Below are 21,280 nucleotides of genomic sequence, written 5' to 3'. Positions count from 1 at the left end.
ATTCCGCTTTTCTATTCTTCCTACCAAAGTGGATAATTTCACATTTCCCACATTATACTCCATCTGCCATCTTCTCGCCCACTCACTTAAGCTGTCTATATCTCTCTGCGTCATCTCAACTTACTTTCCCACCTAGCTTTGTATCGTCAGCAAACTTGGATACATTACACTCGGTTTCCTCATCTAAGTCATCGATATACATTGTAAACAGCTGAGGCCGAAGCACTGATCCTTGCGGCACCCCACTAGTTACAACCTGCCAACCCGAATATGACCCATTTATTCCTACTCTGTTTTTTGTCCGTTAACCAATTCTCAATCCGTGCTAATATATTACCCACAATCCCATCAGCCCTAATCTTGTGTAACAACCTCTTGTGTGGCACCTTATCGAATGCCTTTTGAAAATCCAAATATACTACAATCCACTGGTTCCACCTTATCTACCCTGCTAGTTAAACCCTCAAAAAACTCTAATAGATTTGTCAAACACTATTTCTCTTTCATAAAACCGTGTAGACTCTGCCTAATTATATTATGATTTTCTAAATGCCCTGTTACTAAGTCCTTAATAGATTCTAGCACTTTTCCTACCTTTGATGTCAGGCTAACTGGCCTATAGTTCCCTGTTTTCTCTCTTCCCCTCCTTTCTTGAATAGCGGGGATACATTTGCTACCTTCCAATTCATGGGGACCGTTTTAGAATCTAAGGAATTCTGGAAGATCAAAACCAATGCATCCACTATCTCTGCAGCCACCTCTTTTAAAACCCTACGATGTAAGCCATCTGGTCCAGGGTATTTGTTGACTTTTAGTCCCATTAATTTCTCCAGTACTTTTTCTTTACTAATTTTAATTTCTTTAAGTTCCTCCTTCTCATTAGACCTTTGGTTCCCCACTATTTCCAGTATGTTTTTTGTGTCTTCTACTACGAAGACAGATTTAAAATATTTGTTTAACGTCTCTGCCACTTCCTTATTCCTCATTATAATTTCTCCTGTCTCTGCCTCTAAGGGACCCACGTTTACTTTTGCTAATCACTAATTGCTAAAACATTCTCCAAGGCGGCCTTCGAGACACACGACAACGCAAAATTGTCGAGCAGAAATTGATAGCCAAGTTCCGCACCCATGAGGACGGCCTCAACAGGGATCTTGGGTTCATGTCACGCTACACATAACCCCACCAGCGAATAAACGTTATCTGTTTTTAATACAACGGGTCATTCTCTGTATTTCTCTTCCTTTTGGATGTTTCTCCCTCTCTCTCTCTCTGTCTTGTGTTCTGACCGTTTGTATATTCGGTGGTCCTGTAGGTAACACCTCTGTCTGAACACTTTGATTGCCTTGACAACGGGCAGTTGGAAAGATTATCTGTAATCACCAGGTATTGTTCTCTGAATATAAATGCGAAACGTTCAAGGAATCCCACACTCACCTGACGAAGGAGATAATCTCCGAAAGCATGTGATTTTCAAATAAAATTGTTGGACTATAACCTGGTGTTGTAAGATTCTTCTCAAGGGCAATTAGGGATGGGCAACAAATGCTGTAATTGCCGGTGACGCCCACACCCCGAGAATGAATTGAAAAAAAGACTGATAACCCAGAAGTCCTGACAAGGTATCCTGGAGTTAAATTATAGTATTCTCCTCTGATAAATCTCTTGGAGTGTTTTTCTGAATTTAATTTGTTAAAAGCATTTTTAATTTTTCCCTCTGAAAACTATTGTATGTTTGAGATTTACAAGCTTTACTGCATTATGGAACAGGAATTGCTGTTTTTAATGTAGTGTTTATGTATTTGCATCCAAGACTCTCTCCTGTAGCTGGAGTGGTACCTGATAGTGATGGGTGAGGCAATGAGACTCATGCTGTGGCGTGTCACTGAATTCTAACTGGTTGTTTATGCGTTTGTATTCATTGATCACTGTTGAAAGTATAAAGGTATTTTTGTTGTACAAAAACAAGAAATCTTTGTCACAGATTAAATACTGGATGCAGTAAATGCAATTGCATTCCCCTTCCCCTCATGGCCCCCACCCCAGCCCCACACACACAAAAAAAACTGCATGCTTTCTGATCTGGTTAAATACAAGACTCGATAAACTAGCTTGATAACCATAGTGTTTCTCTTGGACATATCCCTGTCATTGCCAGGTGTAGAAAAATCCATTCTACTGTCTCACAATTACTTCAACCAAAGCTCATACACCTGACGAAGGAGGTAAGCTCCGAAAGCTTGTGATTTGCAAATAAAACTGTTGGACTATAACCTGGTGTTGTAAGATTCCTTACATTTGTCCACCCCAGTCCATCACCGGCATCTCCACAACATGAAACCAAGTAATGGATCACTAGATTTTGATCATGTGAAAATGATCTGAACATTGTGACTAGGTTATTGCTTCAAAAACATGACTGCAGCTTTAGGGCAAACAAAAGTTTAATTATTTAAAATGAAAATGACAAATGAACTAAAAATTCATCATAAGGATGGCTATCATGAACCAGATCATTTCTGACCACTAAATTTCTGTTACTATAAATCCTCTACACGTTCAATTAAACTTTAGAACTTTGTAATTATTTTGTCTAACAAATCCCATTAATTTTTGCAATAGTGGGCCCTGTTCATTTTTGAGACAGTCTGGGCTATTGTTGACGAAGTGAAACCGGTTCTGCACAAATGCCAGGAGTCTTTGTAAAGGTTCAGTGGCAGTTTGCAAATATTTGTCTTCATTATAATGAGCTCTCTCTACTATATCTCTGTGGGTGATGACCACTGCAGTAAAATCATTCCATTCGGGTCCAAGAATGCCCTGCAACAACAGAAATTATAGCTTTAATCTTTAAAGCCAATAAAATCAACAATTTTCATAATCCTACCTACTTTTCCAGTATGATTTTTTTTAAAGAGAGAGTAGGTTCGGCACAGTGCTCACTATTATTTATGTGTAAATGGTACAGCAACGTCAGGCGAAGGGCAGATGCAAGGTTAAATGCCAATATCCAAAAGTTACTGTCCTAGTTACGCCGTTAGCTTCCTGAAAACTGCATTTCGCTATCTGCCTCACCATTGGCAAGCTGGGGCTGTTCTCCTTGGAACAGACACAGTTGCAAGGAGATTTGATTGAGGTGTTCAAAATCACGAAGGGTCTAGACAGAGTGGATAGAAACTGTTCCCATTGGCAGAATGGACAAGAACCAGAAGACGTAGATTTAAGGTGATTGGCAAAAGAACCACAGGTGGCATGAGGAAAAACTTTTTTTTGAACACAGCGAGTGATTAGGATCTGGAATGCACTACCAGTGGGGGTGGTGGAGGCAGATTCAATCATAGCTTTCAAAAGGGAACTGGATAAGTACTGAAAGGAAAAAAACTGCAGGGCTACGGGGATAGGGCGGGGGAGTGGGACTAGCTGGATTGCTCTTGCATGGAGCTGGCATGGACTCGATAGGCCGAATAGCCTCCTTCCATTCTGTAACCTTTCTATGATTCTATGAATGTTGTGAAGTTGTTGTATTTACACGGTAGGCACGAACTAAACGAGCCATGGAAAGTTAAGTCTTCTCATTTAAAGTGTAAGTACCCTTTTAATGATGTGATAATTGTTAATTATTGCTAATCAACCTCTGGCACTGAAAATTAACTATTACAAGTGTGGAATCTCATTCCTTCAGGCATTAATTGTTGGAGTCTTCAAAAATGTGAAATTTAAGAAGTTTTTTTTTTACTTTTCCTTTCTGTTTCCCTTTTCTCTCTCTCGTAATCTAATCTATTTTCCCTCTCTTTATTTCTCTTTCTGTACCTGATTTAACATTGAATTCACCCACTCTAATTTACACTTCCTTCCACTGTTTATTTCTCAATCCTTCAATCTGATTGGTTAAGGAGAACCCTGTTGCTTGCCCTGTTCACCAAAGTCCCAGATGCCCTGTTTCCCTCGCTGCGCTGTTATTAACTCGCACTTTCAGCAACTTAGTGGGCAAAAATGTTTTGAACTGAAGGGTGCAGGGGCAAGTTTAACTAATGGCAGACACCGTTAGATGCCCTGCTACAGCAAAATCTGGCCCATTACTTTCCTTAGCCTTGGCTCAATGGTAGCACTCTTGCCTCTGTGTTAGAAGGTCTTGGTTCAAGCCTCACTGTAGGACTTGAGCACATAATCTAGACTGACACTTCAGTGCAGTACTGAGGGAGTGCTGCAATGCTGGAGATGCTGTCTTTTGGATGAGATGCTAAATCATCTCTCGAGAGAACATAAAAGATCCACGGCACTATTCGAAGAAGAGCAGGGGAGTTCTCCCAGTGTCCTGGCCAATATTTATCCCTCAACCAACATCACTAAAAAAAAAGATTATTTGGTCATTTATCTCATTGCTGTTTGTGGGACCTTGCTGTGTGAAAATTTGCTGCTGCCTTTCCCTAAATTACACCAGTGACTGCACTTCAAAAAATTACTTCATTGGTTGTGAAGCACTTTAGGATGGCATGAAAGGTGTTATATAAAATGCAAATTCTATTTTTATCAGAACTTTAAAAATGTTCAGAAAGCTTACTCAAAACTTTTGAATGATAAATATAATTAATGTTAAATTAATATTACAGTAATAATGCTACTGACATTTAACATGTTTCACAACTGTAGTACAAAGGGATTTTTCAGCATCGATGTTTGAGTTAGAATCTCACAAAAAAGGTCAGGGAGTAGTGAATTCCCAACAAGTACTGACAATCTTGGGTTAATCCAATATAATGTAAACTTATTTTAAGCAAAACCAGCTTTTTAGATTATTTAACATTTTGCATTACAGTTTTTTTTTTAAAGTGGATAACATTACTATATAGTCATAAGGGGGATAACCTATCATTACTGTCTAGTTGTAGAAGTAGATAATAGTTCACATTAATATCTTTCAGCTACCCATCTGGACTCTGAGATTTCTCCAGTTTTTTTATACCAAGGCAACTACTATCGCAGAGGACTGGACAGCCAACTGTTCATGGAGTCTGAAAGGTTCATTGTTCATTTTACAATAGTACAGTAAGTGCCTTGGGATGTTTTCCTACATTAAAGGCACAATATAAATGGAGGTTGTTGTTGTACATTAGTATACACAATTAAAATGGAAGTAGGCTAAATGAAGATGAGTTTCTCGTTGAATAGTAACATTGTAATACTTGTAAATCTCCCATGGCACTTCGTGGTAAGTTAGAGCATTATCTGTTTCATAAGGACATGAGCATTATAGAATCTAATGCACAATGTGCTATTCTGCTGCTGAACTCTGTACAATTTGCATCCCCTTTAAGGTCACAAAGTCTAATTGTTGAATGCTGTCAGTTCAATTAGAAACTAATAGGTAGATTCCTAGGTCAGCTAGAGGTCAAACTTTTTTTCATATAAAATGTGCTTGTTGACGTCAATTAGTAGGTATTTTAAAGTTGCTCAGGAAGTTTCTCTGTGGATTCAAAATGTCTGACTTCTTTTTTTAAAAAAAATGTTTTTCTTTATAACTCAGAAATATGCATGTGTGATGCCTGACTTGAGACTGATGTGCTTTCAGAACTGAGCTTCAGGTAATGGAAAAATACTGTATAACGGGAATTCACCCACGCGGGCTGCAAATTAGGCGCACTGACCTCCATGTTCCTGTTATGTAAAGCTCTGCGTCGATGCATAAAATTTGCACTATGGCATACAATACATTTCTTTGTAAGTGTGTGTGTGTATATATTTTAGACACACACACAGTAGAACCTCTGTAATCAAGACACTTTGGGACTGGAAGGCTGCCCATGAAATGGTTGTAACTGCAAGGTATCATTATTGCTGATTTATATCACATTATTAAATACAGTAGTAGTGATTGATTTGCACCATCTACTTCCATTTTGAATCACATTGGAACTGTAGTTAAATATTCATATGCTGAGCCTGTAAATTAGGAATCTTACCTATGTACTTTTACTTCTATGTGGTGAGCCAGTTTCTGTTGGCTGGTTTATGCTACTCTAGTTCTTCTACTCTCCTTCAAGATAGGGTTTGTTATTTGTGCATTTTTAATTATGATTTTTTTCCCATACCCTATAAAGTTGTTTTATCAGTTCATTAATTTTTAAACTGGATTCACAAGACGGTTGTTTGCTACCACACCATAATTTGTGGAGTCAGGTGCGCAGGTGGCTAACAAGGCTTCATGATACTTTGGAGGTGTGGGGGGCATTTAGTTGCTTCTCATGGTGGTTTTGGAAGTAGACAACAGCTTATATTCCAGCTCTTCGCAACATGATGGGTTTAGTAATTCTGTTATTCACAATTATAGAGATAAAGATCTCTATAATTGTGAGGAGCAGAGTTACTAAATCACTCTTAAAACTCTTTGTGCTTGCACATCTTTTGTATCATCATCTTCATGGATGCAATTTTGCCTCAGACACGTGACACAAAATGGTGCCCAGTCAACTGAGGTGTCCATAACTCTGCGGGCTGGTTAACTGAGGCTCTACTGTTTAAAAAAAAACTAAATGGGTAATAGTATAGTAGCAGTCACACAAAATATCTATTCAACTCCTACGTTGTGCTGCCACTCTCGGGTGCCATATACCTCAGGCAAATCATGATTGAGTTAATGACCTGTAGCTCATCATCATCCATTATCCTGTATGTGCTGTAACTGTCAAAAAAGCATTCATCACTGTCCCCTGTGACCTAACCTCATTGTCCAAGCGTGATGCAATAAAGGTTAAGCGTCTAACGGATTTTTAAAATCATATTCAGTTTGTTGCTGCAACTATTCTATTTTGTTTTGCTTTTTTTTATTACTGTTTCTCGCTGTTTTGCTTGGACCTTGCGCAACCCTTTCTATAATGCTGGCATGGTCAGGGCTTCTGCAGGTCAGAGGTACTGCATACCCAGTTTGGAAGGGTATTGCATTCTTTTTGGGGGTTTTATTCTGTTCTTATTTTTATATAATACTTTAATTTTACATTATTTTTATAGTTCAGTAACACAACTGATGGCAATTTGGGAACCAGAGAAGTTGAGTTGGCTAAAGCAAAGAAATCTCAGCTGAGGAGTTTGAAGATGCAAAGCTGAGGCACTATAGCATCACAGCTGGTGGAAGAAGAATAATTACAGTGTGACAAGTTTATATAGGCAGTTTCCATTATATATGTGGATATAGGAATTTATAATTGAAAAAGTTGGTACAAAAATGTAACAACAACAGGAAGTAAGGTTTTGTAGATAGGAAATGTGCACTGATATAAATATTTTAATAATATAGCTAGATAGATGCTTTTCACAGCATTATTGTCTCTCCAACTGGTCTCATTAAGATTTAACAATTTGTGGCGAGGTCACGTAAATCTGGAAATAGTTCAGTATCTGTATTGAAGGCAACTGAAGAACTGTTCTTTGTGATTTTATATCTGTTGAAATATTTTGTTGTAAGAAATGACAACTGCTGAAACGGTCCTTCTATAGAAGGATACAAAGAGCACCCTGTAATCAGATTCACGTCTTACAACAAAAGCCACTCAGTCTTACAATCAAGTATGTATTTTAAAACAAAAGACACACCCTGTCTTGCAACCAACTCTGTTTTAAAACAAAAGACACTTGCTGTCTTGCAATCAATTCTGTTTTAAAACAAAAGGCACGTCCTGTCTTGCAATCAAGTATGTTTTAAAACAAAAGACATAGCCAGTCTTGCAACCAAGTATGTTTTAAAACAAAAGACATAGCCAGTCTTACAATCAAGTACGTGTTTTAAAACAAAAGGCACATCCTGTCTTGCAATCAAGCATATGTTTTAAAACAAAATGCACACAATGTTTTGTAATCAAAAACATGTTTTAAAACAGAAGTTCCTCCCTTCATAATCTTGTTATAAATGTAAGTCTTATGCTTTTTTCCTGCATTCGTTTGAGTTTATAAAATCTTATATATCACAAAGAAAGGAGCTCTTATTCTATCTGGTAGATTAATGTTGTTGGGTAGGTGAATAACCTTTAAGAGGTTTAGTTCTCCAGGAAGTCTGGGTGAAACTCTTCTGGCTACTGGTCAAGTATTTTTCAAAGATTTTGGAGACAATTTTCTTTGTTTACTTTCCAGTATGTTTGCAGGAAAAAAAAAGTGTTATTATCCCTATTTATCTTTTGACAATTGCTGATGTAGAGGCAGTGATCTTATCACAGTAAATGCCAGTTGTCTTCTCTTTCTGAATGTGTACCTACAATTTGAAAATCAGTCATTAAGCGAAAGACCTCTTATCCCAAGTACTCAATAGTTTAATGGGCTAGTAGCCTTATATAAGGTCCCAAAGCACAAAATGTAAGAATGGTCTGTGGTATATTGGCCCAGAATTTTCTGTCCAAATAACAGTGAGGCTAACGGCACTCACCATTATTTATGTGCAAATCACACACCAACTTCAGGTGAGGGCAGATGCGAAGTTAAACGTGAAAACCCAAATGTTGCTGTCCGAGATGCACCGCTCTGCCATTAGCTTCGCGAAAACAGCATCTCTGCGTCTGACTCACCATTCAATTGCATTGAATGGCGTGAAGTTCCTGTACTTCCATGGTAGATACAAAATAAACTTGCCACAGAAAGTTAGGGCTTGTTCATTTCAGTTTAAGTACCCTTTTAACTGCGTGAAAAGTGTTAATTACTGCCAGTCAACCTCTCTGGCACTGAAAATTAACTATTACAAGTGGAGTCTCATTCCTACAGGTTTAAATTGTTGCTGGAGATTTAAACATTTTAAAAATAAAATTAATTTCTTTTACTTTTTCTTTGTCTCTTTTTTTCTCTCAATCCAATTTTTCTTTCCCTCTCTTTATTTCTCTTTCTGTTTTGATTTGACATTGAATTCACCATTCTAACATACACTTCCTGGTTCAGTCCTTGTGCTGTTCATTTAACAATTCTTTATCTGGTTAAGGAGATACACAGTTGCTTGCCCGTTCACTCAGATCCCAGATGCCCTGTAGGGGTCGCCACGCCATTTCTATCTCCCACTTCCAGCAACTTGCGGCGCAAAATATCATCGATGTTAAACGGGCAAGGGCAAGTCTAAGTAACAGCGGGCGCCATTCGTTGGCCTGCCACAGCAATTTTTGGGCCATTACTGCCAAATCCTCCAAAAGGATTTTTTCTTGACCATTTGAGAGCAAGCTGGAATATATTTTCTTTCCATTTCCAAAAACAATTTGCAGTGGGAAAAAAAAGGTAAATGATGAATACTGGTGTACTTGATTTACTTTTCAGATAAGACGTTAAACCGAGGCCCTATCTGCCTGTTCAAGTGGACGTAAAATATCCCATGGCAGTTTTCGATGAACAGCAGGAGAGGCCTGTGTCTTGGCCAATATTTATCCTTCAACCAACATGTCACTAAAACAGATTACCTGGACATTTATCTCATTGCTGTTTATGGGACCTTGCTGTGCTTAAAGTGGCTGCTGCATTTCCCTACATTACAACTGTGATTATACTTCAAAAAGTACTTCATTGGCTGTAAAACGATTTGGGACATTGAGGTTGTGAAAAGTACTATATAAATGCAAGTTCTTTTTCTTTTATTACATAACTAATATATTGGAAATGAAATAGCTCCAGACCTTTTCAGATGTTCTCTGCTTCCTACATTTGAAGAGTCTCAGAACTCAACTGTATTTCTAAAGAAATAAAAACAGATGCTGCCTGACTTACTGAGCTTCCCCAGCATTTTCTATTTTTATTTCAGATTTCCAGCATCCGCAGTATTTTTCTTTTAATTTTGTATTCCTAAAGAGGTGTTACTGCATTGCACAAAGTTATGCCCAATAATTGACTACTACATAGATGACTTTGATACTCTGCCCACATTTGGAGAATGCTATGGTGAAAGTTACCAGTAGTTGAGGATGAGCCAAGGATCAAATTGTTAGACGCAGAATGACTTTCAATATTGCAACAGCATTTGGAGGTGACTGTTTGACATCAGATTATGTACCGGAGATGTATTGTTGATGTCTTTGTTCTACTTAGTCTCACCAAAAAAGCACAAATGACTGAATAAATAGAAAATGAAATCTGACAGCCTGTAGTCAACATTGTGTGCAAAGTAACTTGAGATTTCTGAGAGACTTAAAGTGCTATGTAAATACAAGTCTTTATTTTTTTAACGATGCCTTATGATGCTTGCTTTCCAATCGCAAACTTCAGCAATTTGTAAATAAAACTGCTGGAAACTTCATGCAAAACACTATTTGAACTGAAAAGAAAAATGCATAATCCAATTAATTAGGGAGGCTCCTCTCTGTCTCTCCCATCTCCTCACTTCCTTCCAACCTCCATAATGATTTAATTTACGCAAAAACAAAATGAAAATTAGTCATTTGGCAAATACACAAGAACAATGACAATTTACAGCCAGATGCACAGAAAAATGAAAAGCTTAATGACCAGAGTAGCATTAAATATTTAATGAAGATACATTTGTTGGCAGCCAATCTCACACCAGAAGAAGTACTGTCAGATTTTTCTCAGAGCCACAACATGCACACAATGAATGATTGCAGGAGGTTGAAGAAAAGCTGGAAGAAAACTCATGTCTCTTTAGCTGAAATAACATACTTGATCTGTTTTAGGTTCACACTAACTCAAGCTATAATACTGCTGAATTATTGATTGCTGAATCATTTGTCTTCAAGTTCAAGAGATGTCATTGCTGAAAATGGGAATTTCCTGTTCAAGCATACCACAGGCATGATAATTAGGGGCAGACTGACCATATGGGAAATCAGGAGATTTCCAGAGTGCCCCACGTGAATAGTTCCATAGTGCTGTATTATTACCACCCTCTTTTTCCGTGAGAATCCCATGCACTTTTGAGGAAGCCAGTCCATCCCGATGATCATGTTTCCTTTATCCGAACAAACAGCCTTATCCCAGATCCCAGAACAGCATCCTATACTGGTGACACTACCTTTATCCATAGTTGCTATGCTCTGCAAGTGGTTACAGTTGAATAATGTAGATTGATATGCTGGAGTTCTTGCTCAGTGATCTTTGGGGCTCAGTAAGAGAGAAAATGACCTGAGGTTTTGGCTGTGGTTATTTATCTTCCTTAGGAGATAAAGTTGGGAAAGGTTCACAATAGAACAAATTGTATAATATAAAGGAAGCATGGAACAAGAAAATGCTATTTGGCTCATCAGGCCACTCCTTACACAGAACATGTACGATTCACTCTACGTCACTGACTCTTCTCCACCTGCTTGGTATCCGGAGGGTGTTTTTTGCGTAAATACTCCCTGATCCCCAGAGATAATTCAACAGAATTCCAGAATATTCATCTGTCGTCACATCTCCACAATCCAATCCCGTCCTGTTAAGCCCTGCAGTCAATATTTCCAAAACCCACCTTAACACAGGGACAATTGTATCCCCTGGAATACCTCCAGTAGTCTCCAATCTTGTTCCTAGCCAGATATTTATTGTTTGTTTTTGAAGGAGTTAATTGACACAGCACCAACTGCTTTTGCTGGGAGACACACTCTGGAGGTGGGGAGGGTTCTTCCATTCTAGTCTTGCTGGAGACTTTTTAATTTTGAAGCTGTTTTTTGGTTCTCTGCTTACATTTGGAATGAAAGAGCAGGTTTATATCTATACCATCTCTGCCCATTAGGCTTTTATGGACTTGGATCACGTCGTCTTCTCTCTCCCACCCCATTTTATTTTTCTCTGATGAATAGCTCAGCTCATCTTTCCTTAGAGCTTACAGGCCTAAATTCCAGAGTTGTTCTTGTTGCTCTCTTTGAACCTTCATAATTGCACCAATATCCTTTTGAAAGCAGGATATTCAAAAATACAAACAAAATTTGAAATATGCCTCACCAATGATTTGTACAACGTTGGATCATCTTGTTTTAACTTAGTCAAATACACGTCAGATGGTTCTAATATTTGAATAGCTTCACAGCGACTGGAAACATTTGGTGAATGATAATAAATCATGCCCAACTCCTTTTTCACCTTTACTAATGGATGCCCCTCTGCTACGTGCATGTTTATTGTTTCCTGTTCCTGTGGGCTTTACCTTCCGTTTATTTACACTCAGATGCGTGGTATGTAGAGGAAACTGGCTCAATGATGCAAATAGCTTCTTTATCTTGTTCCATATTTCCTTATGTGTTTTCATACAGACTTAGCAAAACTCTGATCAAACAAAACAGCTTCCTATGAACTAAGATTATATAGACTGTGTTGCACTAATGGAGTAGCCAGCTAGCCTGCTGTTCAGAACGATCACTGACTTCATAATATAGTACCTGCTTCATTCTACAAAGTAAATATTATTTTTCTTCAAAAATACTGAGAATATAATTTTAATGCAAAAAAACTGTAGTGCATTGATGGCACTGTTCAATTTCACAGTGACGTTAAACTGAATGTCAACTTTAATATGTCTTGGAGTGATTTTTTTAAAAAGCCAGGTTGCAAACTGAACTTCAAATGCAATGTGTTTGAGAGATTTTTTTTTAAAGCCAGTCTTTGATCTGAATCCCAAATGTAATATATCTTGGCATGATTTTAAAAAAAAATGCCAGACCTTGGAACTAAATTCCAATTTTAGTGCATTTTGGAGCAGTGATAGTTCCAGCAGCTTCATTCTGCCTTCCAGGTTAATCCAAAAAGTGGAAAAGAACTTACTAATCACAATTTTGAGCTCCAAAAAGCCAAGAGTGAAAATATAGGAGTTCAACTGAGAACACATCAAAGTGTTGACTTTTTAAACTGAAACAAAATCTCCCTAAAGAGTTTGTCTTTAGTTGTGATGAGCCCCCAAAGTTAGAGCACCAACAGGTAGTAGTGTGTGGCACTACAGAGCAGTGGATAGGAAGTATGGAGAATTGGGCACCCAGGGGTCACAGTAATTATTTTTTCCCAAATCCCACAAAGCCCATTGTAATCATATTTGCAATTTTTAATTGACATAATTTTGGATAATGACATTTAATTTAAGTACAAGCTACCCAGTTGTTATGTCTCTGCAGATCTTTGATTTTATCCCTTCCCTCATAACTTGGTATTGTCCACAAACTTAAATTACAAAATAACAATATATCTTTGAGCAAGGTGGGGGAAAGAGGAGAGAACTGAAGGGAGAAGTCCATTAAGATTTTACTTTACCCAGCCTTCTTCGGCAGGGAGATTATAATGGCCTGGGCTACAGTTTATTGCATAACCAAAAGCTTTACATAGAATTACACTGAATTTTACAGCACAGAAACAGGCCATTTGACTCAACAGGTCTATGCCAGTGTTTATGCTCCACACGAGCCTCCTCCCACCTTACTTCATCTTACCCTATCAACATATCCTTCTATTCCTTTCTCCCTCATGTACTTATTTAGCTTCCCCTTAAATGCATCCATGCTGTTTGCCTCAACCACCCCATGTGGTAGCAAATTCCACATTCTCACTACTCTCTGTGGCTCTCCTTAACTGATTGAAAGGAAGTGCACTTAGCATAATGAATTAACAATTCAAATTTTGCCCTACCAATGCCCAATTTATACTCCAGCCAAGAATCGACATATTGTACCCCAACTCTGGTACATAATCTAAAATGGCAAGCTGCTCTGAACTTGTAATCCCCAGCCATCTGTTGGGAAGTAAGCACTGTGTTCCTAGTGCAACCTAAATCTTTATTCAAGTTACTTAGTAGTAATTCTTCAAAACAGAATGATTTAGTAAAGCATGCTTTCAATATAATTCACATGAATAAAGAACAAACTTGAATTTCACCCGTCACATCCTTAGGACATCCCAAAGCACGTCACTGCCAATTACCTTTGAAAGTGTAGTCACTGTTGTTTTGTAGCAAACACAGTAACCAATTTGTGCACAGCAAGATCCTACAAACGAGATAAATAAATAACTAGCTGATCTGTTTAGGTGGTATTGGTTGAAAGTGAGCCAGAATAGCAGAACTTTCCCTTGCTATGGAATCTTTTGCATCCACCTAAACAGACAGGGCCTTGGTTTAATGTCTCATTCAAAACACAACAGTGTAGCACTCCCTCAGTTCTGCACTGAAGTGTCAGCCTGGATTATGTGCTTAAATCCCAGAGTGGGGCTTGAACATATGACCTTCTGAAGGGAGTCAAACTAACCCTGTTATTTTTGATTCCAATTTATCCATTACCTGTCCTTTCTAGCTAGCTAACTAACTATCCTGGATCTTGCCTGGTTTACAAAACAGATTTTGCCTTTAAAAGAGAGAACTTTATATATTCACTCAACACATTTTTGCTTTTTCTACCCAGGTTTTGGAATGGACACAGTCCCTGTTATTATTTTTTTTACCTTTACCAGCTGTGCAATTTGATTGTCCTCTTCACAAAGTGGGCTATCGGCCTTCAGTACAATGATGGCAAAATGCAGACCGTGCTTGAAGTTTTGGCTCAAAGCCTTCTGAATAGATTCTTTTATAATGTCCTTGTTGAATTTCGAATTGGGATACCCCGGAGTGTCCAATACCTTGACCTCGAGCCTCAGCTTCTTGCCATTACGACGCATTAGATTGTCTACAAGGATAGTGCACAGCCTGCAGTCTTCTGTCACAGATCTGAAGGAGAGCTCACTTTGAAACTCGTAGCTTCCTAAGAGACAGTTTCCAGTTGCACTCTTACCACTCTGAGTCCGCCCCAGTAGTAGAAGGTTTAGAGCGGTCTCCTCGTAGTCTCCCATCTTTTGATAAAGACGTGTCACTGCTGGAAGAAATATTATTTAATCAAAAGATCAGGCAGGAAGGTTTACTTAGCACGGTAATTTATAGAATTAAGACATTTATAAATGCCTGTAACTCACTAATCTATTACATAATTTCACAGTTGCCCTACTCTACTACTCCCATTATGTCTCTTTCCCCCCCTCGATCTGTGTCTCATGTCCATTTGCATCCCTCTTTGTCTCTATCTGACGGACTTTCTATCTCTCTATTTTCTGTCTCTGCCTCTTTCAATTTCAATCCCTGTCTATTTGTCTTTCTTCCCGCCTGTGACTGCTTACCTTTCTTCTAACCTCACTACGACCTTATGTTTTCTCTGTACCGAATTCGATCGCTCCAGTCTTGCTAAATTATTTTATGTGAAGAAAACCATGCATTGCTTTTGTTTAGGTACTTATAATATATAATTACCACAGTCAGCTTAACAAGATCGCCACGATCCTGCTGAATTGAAGCGTGGCACGTACTTTGACGTGTAATCATCCGTACCACAGCACTCTTGATACGGACTGTTTGCTTAGAGTTAATTCTTCACTAAAGTATCCTCGTGTGATGCAGGTGCCGTTGTTCGTTGCCTGGTGATGATATTAGAATCAATTTGTGTTTTTATTGATGAATCATTATCAATTAATAATTATACATGTTGTTCCTGTGTGCACTGTAGATAACTACAACTAAAGCTAGCTTGACTATTTCAGATTTCAAATATACACATTTTATCTAATTTCTATAAAAAAAAATGTTCCTATAATGTAAATGTTTTAGTAATTTCTTTACTGATTTTTTTTTGCTGAAAAAAATGCCGTAATAATGAACATCTCAATAATATTTTCCAATTTATAAAAATCTGTGGCGCTGTATTACTAAAATCAATTAATAATGGGCTGGGATGATGCTTTTAATTTAGGAGCAGTAAGCTTTTACCACTGTGTTAAACCCATATATGAAAATGGCATGTGGCTGGATTATTTCTACAGATACACCTACCACTGAAGAGCCATGTTTTATTCAGAGAAATTGGGCAATAAAATGACACACACAGACTTAGAAATTGATCGCTCTCACCTTTTACAAGCATAAAACGGGCCCCTAAGGGTCCAATAGGGCTGGGTGCGCATGCACAATTCTGCACTGGAAGTACGCCAACTGCCATGAGGCCAGGGTGTCCTGGGCACGGCCCTCAAGTTGGCATTAGGCTCCCGAAATGCATATGCAATGGAGCTAACGTCTGTTTCAGGCCCCTCTGTGAAATTGGGTTGCGACTGATCGCAGCATTTTTTTCAGGTTAGATGGTGCCACCCAAATGGTGAGTTTCACATTTTTTACTTCTCTTACTGTGGAGCCAGGAGAAGCAGGATTGCTCCACGTTAAAACCACGGACGTTGTTGGCCACTGATTTCATCCCCCCCCACCACCCCCCCCCTCCCGCCGCCCCCATGATTGTCCAGAGGCCCTTGGCTGCCATTCCAACCGGCCGATCTTGCTGCCCCCTGCGATTGGGGAGCTGCCTCTGAGGCCACAAGGCGCCCGCAGTTTGCCGGTTCTATTCTAATAAGGCTGACAGACCAACTTGCCATGGTGCTGCCACAGCCTTGTAAGGCGCTAGCAGCTTGCACTGCACCGGGATCATGCCCCGATTCAGGAGCCTTCCAATTTTTAAGCCACTGACTTTATGGCACCACTGAATTAAAATCTTGCATGAAGAACTGACGTCTGTCAGTTTGGACTGCCAGCTAACTTTTTTGCGGTGTTTTCTTGCACAGATTATCACAAAAGCAGATGTAACATTATCAAAGACAGCTGTACTTGAGCAGATTTTGTGTGTTTGACCAATAGACAATATCATGTCTCCATTGACAGTTGTTTATAGATAGCTTCTCGCAAATGTATGGCTGCAACTTGACCTCACTAGGCAATAAAATAAAGCAATATAAAAAAAATTCTGGTATCAAAAATAATAGAGTAGCTTAGTTACATTTTTATTTTCTGTTCAGTTAACAGTGATACAAAAGATATTCAGTTTGGAGCTGTGAAACAGAATCTATCGCATTATTGGGGAAGATTTGACAATGCATGGGTACCAATAGTAATGTATCTAAATTTTAAATGAAGGAGAGCTGGGTTTCAGAGATGAAACGAGTTGATTTAATAAATCAAGATTTCATACAATTTAATTACATTTTTTAACCCTGGCTATGAAAACCTCTCCAGCAAGTAGTTTCACATTAAAGATTGACTTGGTCGCAGCTTTGATGTGGCCACATCAATTTTTATATTCCAGGCCTTTCACTGGCTGCAAAACTGACCTTCTCGACCTTAATAAAAATGATTCCTGTCAAAAATGGGTAATGAAGGTAGGGAGGCAAAAAGAAAGAAAGAAAGACTTGCATTTATATTCTGACTGTTGTAACTTCAGGATGCCCCAAAGCACTTTACAGCCAATGAAGTACTTTTGAAGCGTAATCTCTGTTGTATTGTAGGAAACACGGCAGCCAATTTGCGCACAGCAAGGTCCCACAAACAGCAATGTGGTTGAGGGATAAATATTAGCCAGGACACCCGGGAGAACTCCCCTGTTTTTCTTCGAAATAGTGCCATGGGTTCTTTTATGTCCACCTTGAGAGAGCAGACAGGGTCTTGGTTTAATGTCTCATCCGAAAGATGGCACCTCTGACAGTGCAGCACTCCCTCAATACTGCATTGGAGTGTCAACCTAGATTTTTCTTTCAAATCTTTGGAGTGGGACTTGAACCTACAACCTTTTGACTCAGAAGGCGAGAGTGCTACAACTGAGCCACAGCTGACATCTAAAGGCAAAAGAAAAAAGACAAATAAAAGATTTTAAAGTTAAAGTGAAATGCTACAAGAGGGTTAAAATGGGTAGGATAGACATTGAATAGGTAGAAAAGATTAACAATGTTAAAGTTTGACAAGGGAAAAGAGGATAGCAAAGAAAGAATAGAAGAGAAAAGGATGACAAGGTAAGCACAGGTAGTATTCTAAAATTTTATGTACAACTCTAGCTGCTTAATTTCATAGATCATTAAGTAATAAAGCTTTTGCTGATGTTGCTAGCTACTTCGATGCTGGAAAATAAGGAATTAGAAAGAATTCCTTTCATGACCTCAGGCTGTCCCAAAGTGTTTTACAGCCAATGTATTTTTTGAAATGTAGTCACTGTTGTACTGTAGGAAACATGGCAGCCAATTTGCACACAAGATCCCACATACAGAAATGAAATAAATAAATATCCAGATCATGTTTTGGGTGTTGGTTCAGGGATAAATATTGTACAGGACACTGGGAGAACTCCCCTGCTCTTCTTTGAGGTTCATCTAGCAAATCATTCCATAGACATTCCAGAATACTGAAGGGAGTTGGAGAGGAGATCGTGGAGGCACTAACTATAATTATCCACAAACCATTGGAAAGGAGAATTGTGCCAAAGGACTGGAGGTTGGAAAATGTTACATCCCTGTTCAAGGAAGAGGAACAGGATAATTTAGGAAATTATAGACCAATTACTCTGACCTCAGTTATTGCTAAACTTCTGGAGTTCATAATATGGGATTAAATTAGTAAACATTCAAAAAGCCATAAGCCAATCAAGGGATAGTCAGCATGGATTGGTAAAGCTATTTTAATTGACTTTTTTAAGCCGATCAGAGTGTATAGATAAAGAGAATGCAGTGCATATTGAATATATAGATTTTCAGAAGGTGTATGATAAAGTGGCCACATAAGAACTTGCATTTTTATTGCACTTTATCATGTCCTTAGGTTTTCTCAGTGTTTCACAATCAATGACATTTTGTGAAAATTAAGGCACATGAAAATTAAGGAAGCAGCATCGATACAGACATCAGTGTATCGGGAAAAAGAGGTGAGGATGGAACCCTGAGTAGGACTGGAACAAAGAATGTTGCACGTTTCCCACGAAAAGGCAGGCATAGCTAGGACCCATATGGTTCCCAAGTAGCGACACCTTTTATTTGGAGGAAGTGTAGCTAAATGTATAGAGAGATAGCTAGGGACAGAAAGCAGAGAGCAGAACTGAATGGATGTTTTTCAATTGATAGGGATGTTGATGGTGGTGTTCCACAGGGATCTCTGTTTTCCATTTTTATAAATGATTTGCAAATGGGCACAAAATACCAAATTAGTGTGCATAGCAAATTGTGAGGAAGATTGCAGGAGGACATGGCCAAGTCAGCAGAGTGGGCAGATAGGTGGCAGATGAAGTTCAACACCGAGAAATGTGAAATAGTATAGTTTGGAAAAAAGAACAGTGAAATGAAATATACCCAAAATGGTAAAATTCTTAAGAGTTAAGGAATCTGAAAGGTCTAGGTATGCTGATACATAGATCTTCAAAGATGGAAGTACAGATGGAAACGGCTATATAAAAAAAAAGTAAATGAAGTTCTGGGGGCATTGAGTATAATAGCAAAGAAGCAATATTGAATTTTTACAAGGCATTGGTTAGGCCGCAGTTGGAGTATTGTATGCAGTTCCAGGAAGGAAAGCAAAATACTGCAGATCCTGGAAATACGAAATAAAAACAGAAAATGTTGGAATTATTCAGAAGGTCAGGCAGCATCTGTGGAGAGAGAAACAGAGTTAATGTTTCAGGTTGACGACCTCTCGTCAGCACTAGCTTTTTTTTTCCAGTTTGGGGTGAGGGCAGGAAGCAGCATCGATACAGACATCAATGTATCGGGAAAAAGAGGTGAGGATGGAACCCTGAGTAGGACTGGAACAAAGAATGTTGCACGTTTCCCACGAAAAGGCAGGCATAGCTAGGACCCATATGGTTCCCAAATAGCGACACCTTTTATTTGGAGGAAGTGAGTGGAGTCAAAGGAGAATTTGTTCAACGTAACAAGTTCAGCCAGGTGGTGGTGGGTGGGGACTGGTTGGGCCTCCGTTCAAGGAAGAAGTGGCGGGCCCGCAAGTCATCCTGTTGGGGGGTGGAGTTGTAGAAGGACTGGAAGTCCCCAGTTCTGACGAAAGTTCATCGACCTGAAAGCATCTGTTTCTTTCTCCACCGATATGCTGCCTGACCTGCTGAGTATTTCCAGCATTTTCTGATTTTATTATAGGAAGGATATTAGAGCCATGGAAAGAGTACTGTGAAGATTTATATAGCACACCTAATGTAGAAAAACATCCCAAGTGGCTTCACAGAGGTGTAATCAGACAAAAATGTATTATTGAGGCAAGGAGATAGTAGGAGGGATGACCAAAAGCTTGCTCATTAAGGTGGGTTTTAAGGAGGGTCTTAAAGGAGAAGTGGGAAGTGAAGAGGATGAAAAGTTTAGGGAGGGAACTCCAGAGCTTAGCACCTAGACAGCTGAAGTCATGGCCGCCAAGGGTGGGGCAAATGGAGTGATGGATGCATAAGAGATCTCGGAGGGTTGTAGGATTGGAAGAGGTTACAGAGATGGGAAGGGTGAGGCCATGAAGGGATTTAAACAAAAGATGAGAATTTTTATTTGAGGCATGATGGTTGAGCGGGACTTGATGTGGCATGGTATATGAGCAGCAGGGTTTTGGATAAGCTGAAATTTATGGAGAGGGAAGGGTGGGAGGCCATCCAGGGGAGTATTGGAATAGTCGAGTCTGCAGGTAACAAGGCATGGATGAGGGTTTCAGAAGCAGAAAGGTTGAGGCAGGTGTGGGGGTGGGCAATGTTATGGAGATAGAAATTGGCGGTCATTGTGATATAGAGAGAATATGGGGTAGAAGGTCCAGCTCAGGTTCACATAGGATGCCGAGGTTACGGACAGTCTGCTTTAACCTGAGATAGTGGATGGAATTGGTGGTGAGGGTATGGAATTTATGGCGAGGTCGAAGACGATGGCTTTGAATATCTGCTTGCGTCAACTTTCATTTTTGTCTGCTTTATGTCAAGTGCGATTGAAGCAGAGACTACAACATCGTTTTAAAAGGGAATTGGGACAAGTATTTGAAAAAGAATATAAAATTATACAGGGAAAGAACAGAGAAATGGGATTAGAGTAGATAGCTCCAGTTAAAAGTTAGCATCAGCACAGGTGCCTCCTTGTGTGCTTTAATTTATATTAATCTATGAAATCTACAGTTCCCACTTCACAGTACCTAACTGCCTCTTTTGTATGAAGAAGTTCTTTCTGAGATGCTGAACTTGCTTCTTACCAGTTTATACCCATGTTCTGCGAAGATGACAAACGTAACTACAGTCATCATTTAACTCGAAATAGTGCTCCCCATTAACCTTTTCTATTTTCGCTTAGTATCTTGTATACCTTTTATAAGGTTCCCTCTCAATAAGCTTCTTTCAATGCTGAACAGACCCAGATTGTCTAATCATAACTCAGTCCTCTGACGCGAGGAATCTTGTAGCTCTTTTCTACACCACTCCCAATCCTTAGACCTTGGTGGTGAGAACTGACCGATAAACACGAGGAGCAGCCTGATCAGAGCACTATACAGCTTTAGCAATGACAT

At 39.0% G+C, this 21,280-nt stretch overlaps 1 protein-coding gene across 2 annotated transcripts; it reads right to left on the bottom strand.

The window, feature by feature from the left end:
• Positions 1 to 2,492: 2,492 nt before the first annotated feature.
• LOC137305058 (GTPase IMAP family member GIMD1-like) lies at positions 2,493 to 15,272 on the bottom strand. Of its 2 annotated transcripts, none has more exons than XM_067973940.1 (3): positions 15,073 to 15,272; positions 14,368 to 14,774; positions 2,493 to 2,820 (listed from the first exon to the last, which is right to left on the bottom strand). In XM_067973940.1, the coding sequence occupies exons 2-3, from the start codon at positions 14,749 to 14,751 to the stop codon at positions 2,560 to 2,562; spliced, it is 645 nt and encodes a 214-aa protein (XP_067830041.1). In that variant the 5' UTR covers positions 14,752 to 14,774; positions 15,073 to 15,272; the 3' UTR covers positions 2,493 to 2,559. The 2 variants fall into 2 exon arrangements, with proteins under 2 accessions (XP_067830041.1, XP_067829969.1); XM_067973868.1 differs by having other exon boundaries at positions 15,203 to 15,272.
• Between the last annotated feature and the right edge of the window lie 6,008 nt (positions 15,273 to 21,280).

Source organism: Heptranchias perlo, chromosome 1 (assembly GCF_035084215.1).
Source record: "Heptranchias perlo isolate sHepPer1 chromosome 1, sHepPer1.hap1, whole genome shotgun sequence".
In the NCBI taxonomy this organism is placed as follows: Eukaryota; Metazoa; Chordata; class Chondrichthyes; order Hexanchiformes; family Hexanchidae; genus Heptranchias; species Heptranchias perlo.
The sequence above is the reverse complement of the archived record's forward strand: the minus strand, read 5'-3'. Positions and strand labels throughout refer to the sequence as shown.

Coding starts and splice junctions, on each gene's coding strand:
- LOC137305058 (XM_067973940.1), bottom strand. CDS start 14,751: ATGGGAGACTACGAGGAGACCGCTCTAAACCTTCTACTACTGGGGCGG. Junction 2,821..14,367: donor AAATTGCACAGCTGGTAAAG/GTAAAAAAAATA, acceptor CTGTTGTTGCAG/GGCATTCTTGGACCCGAATG.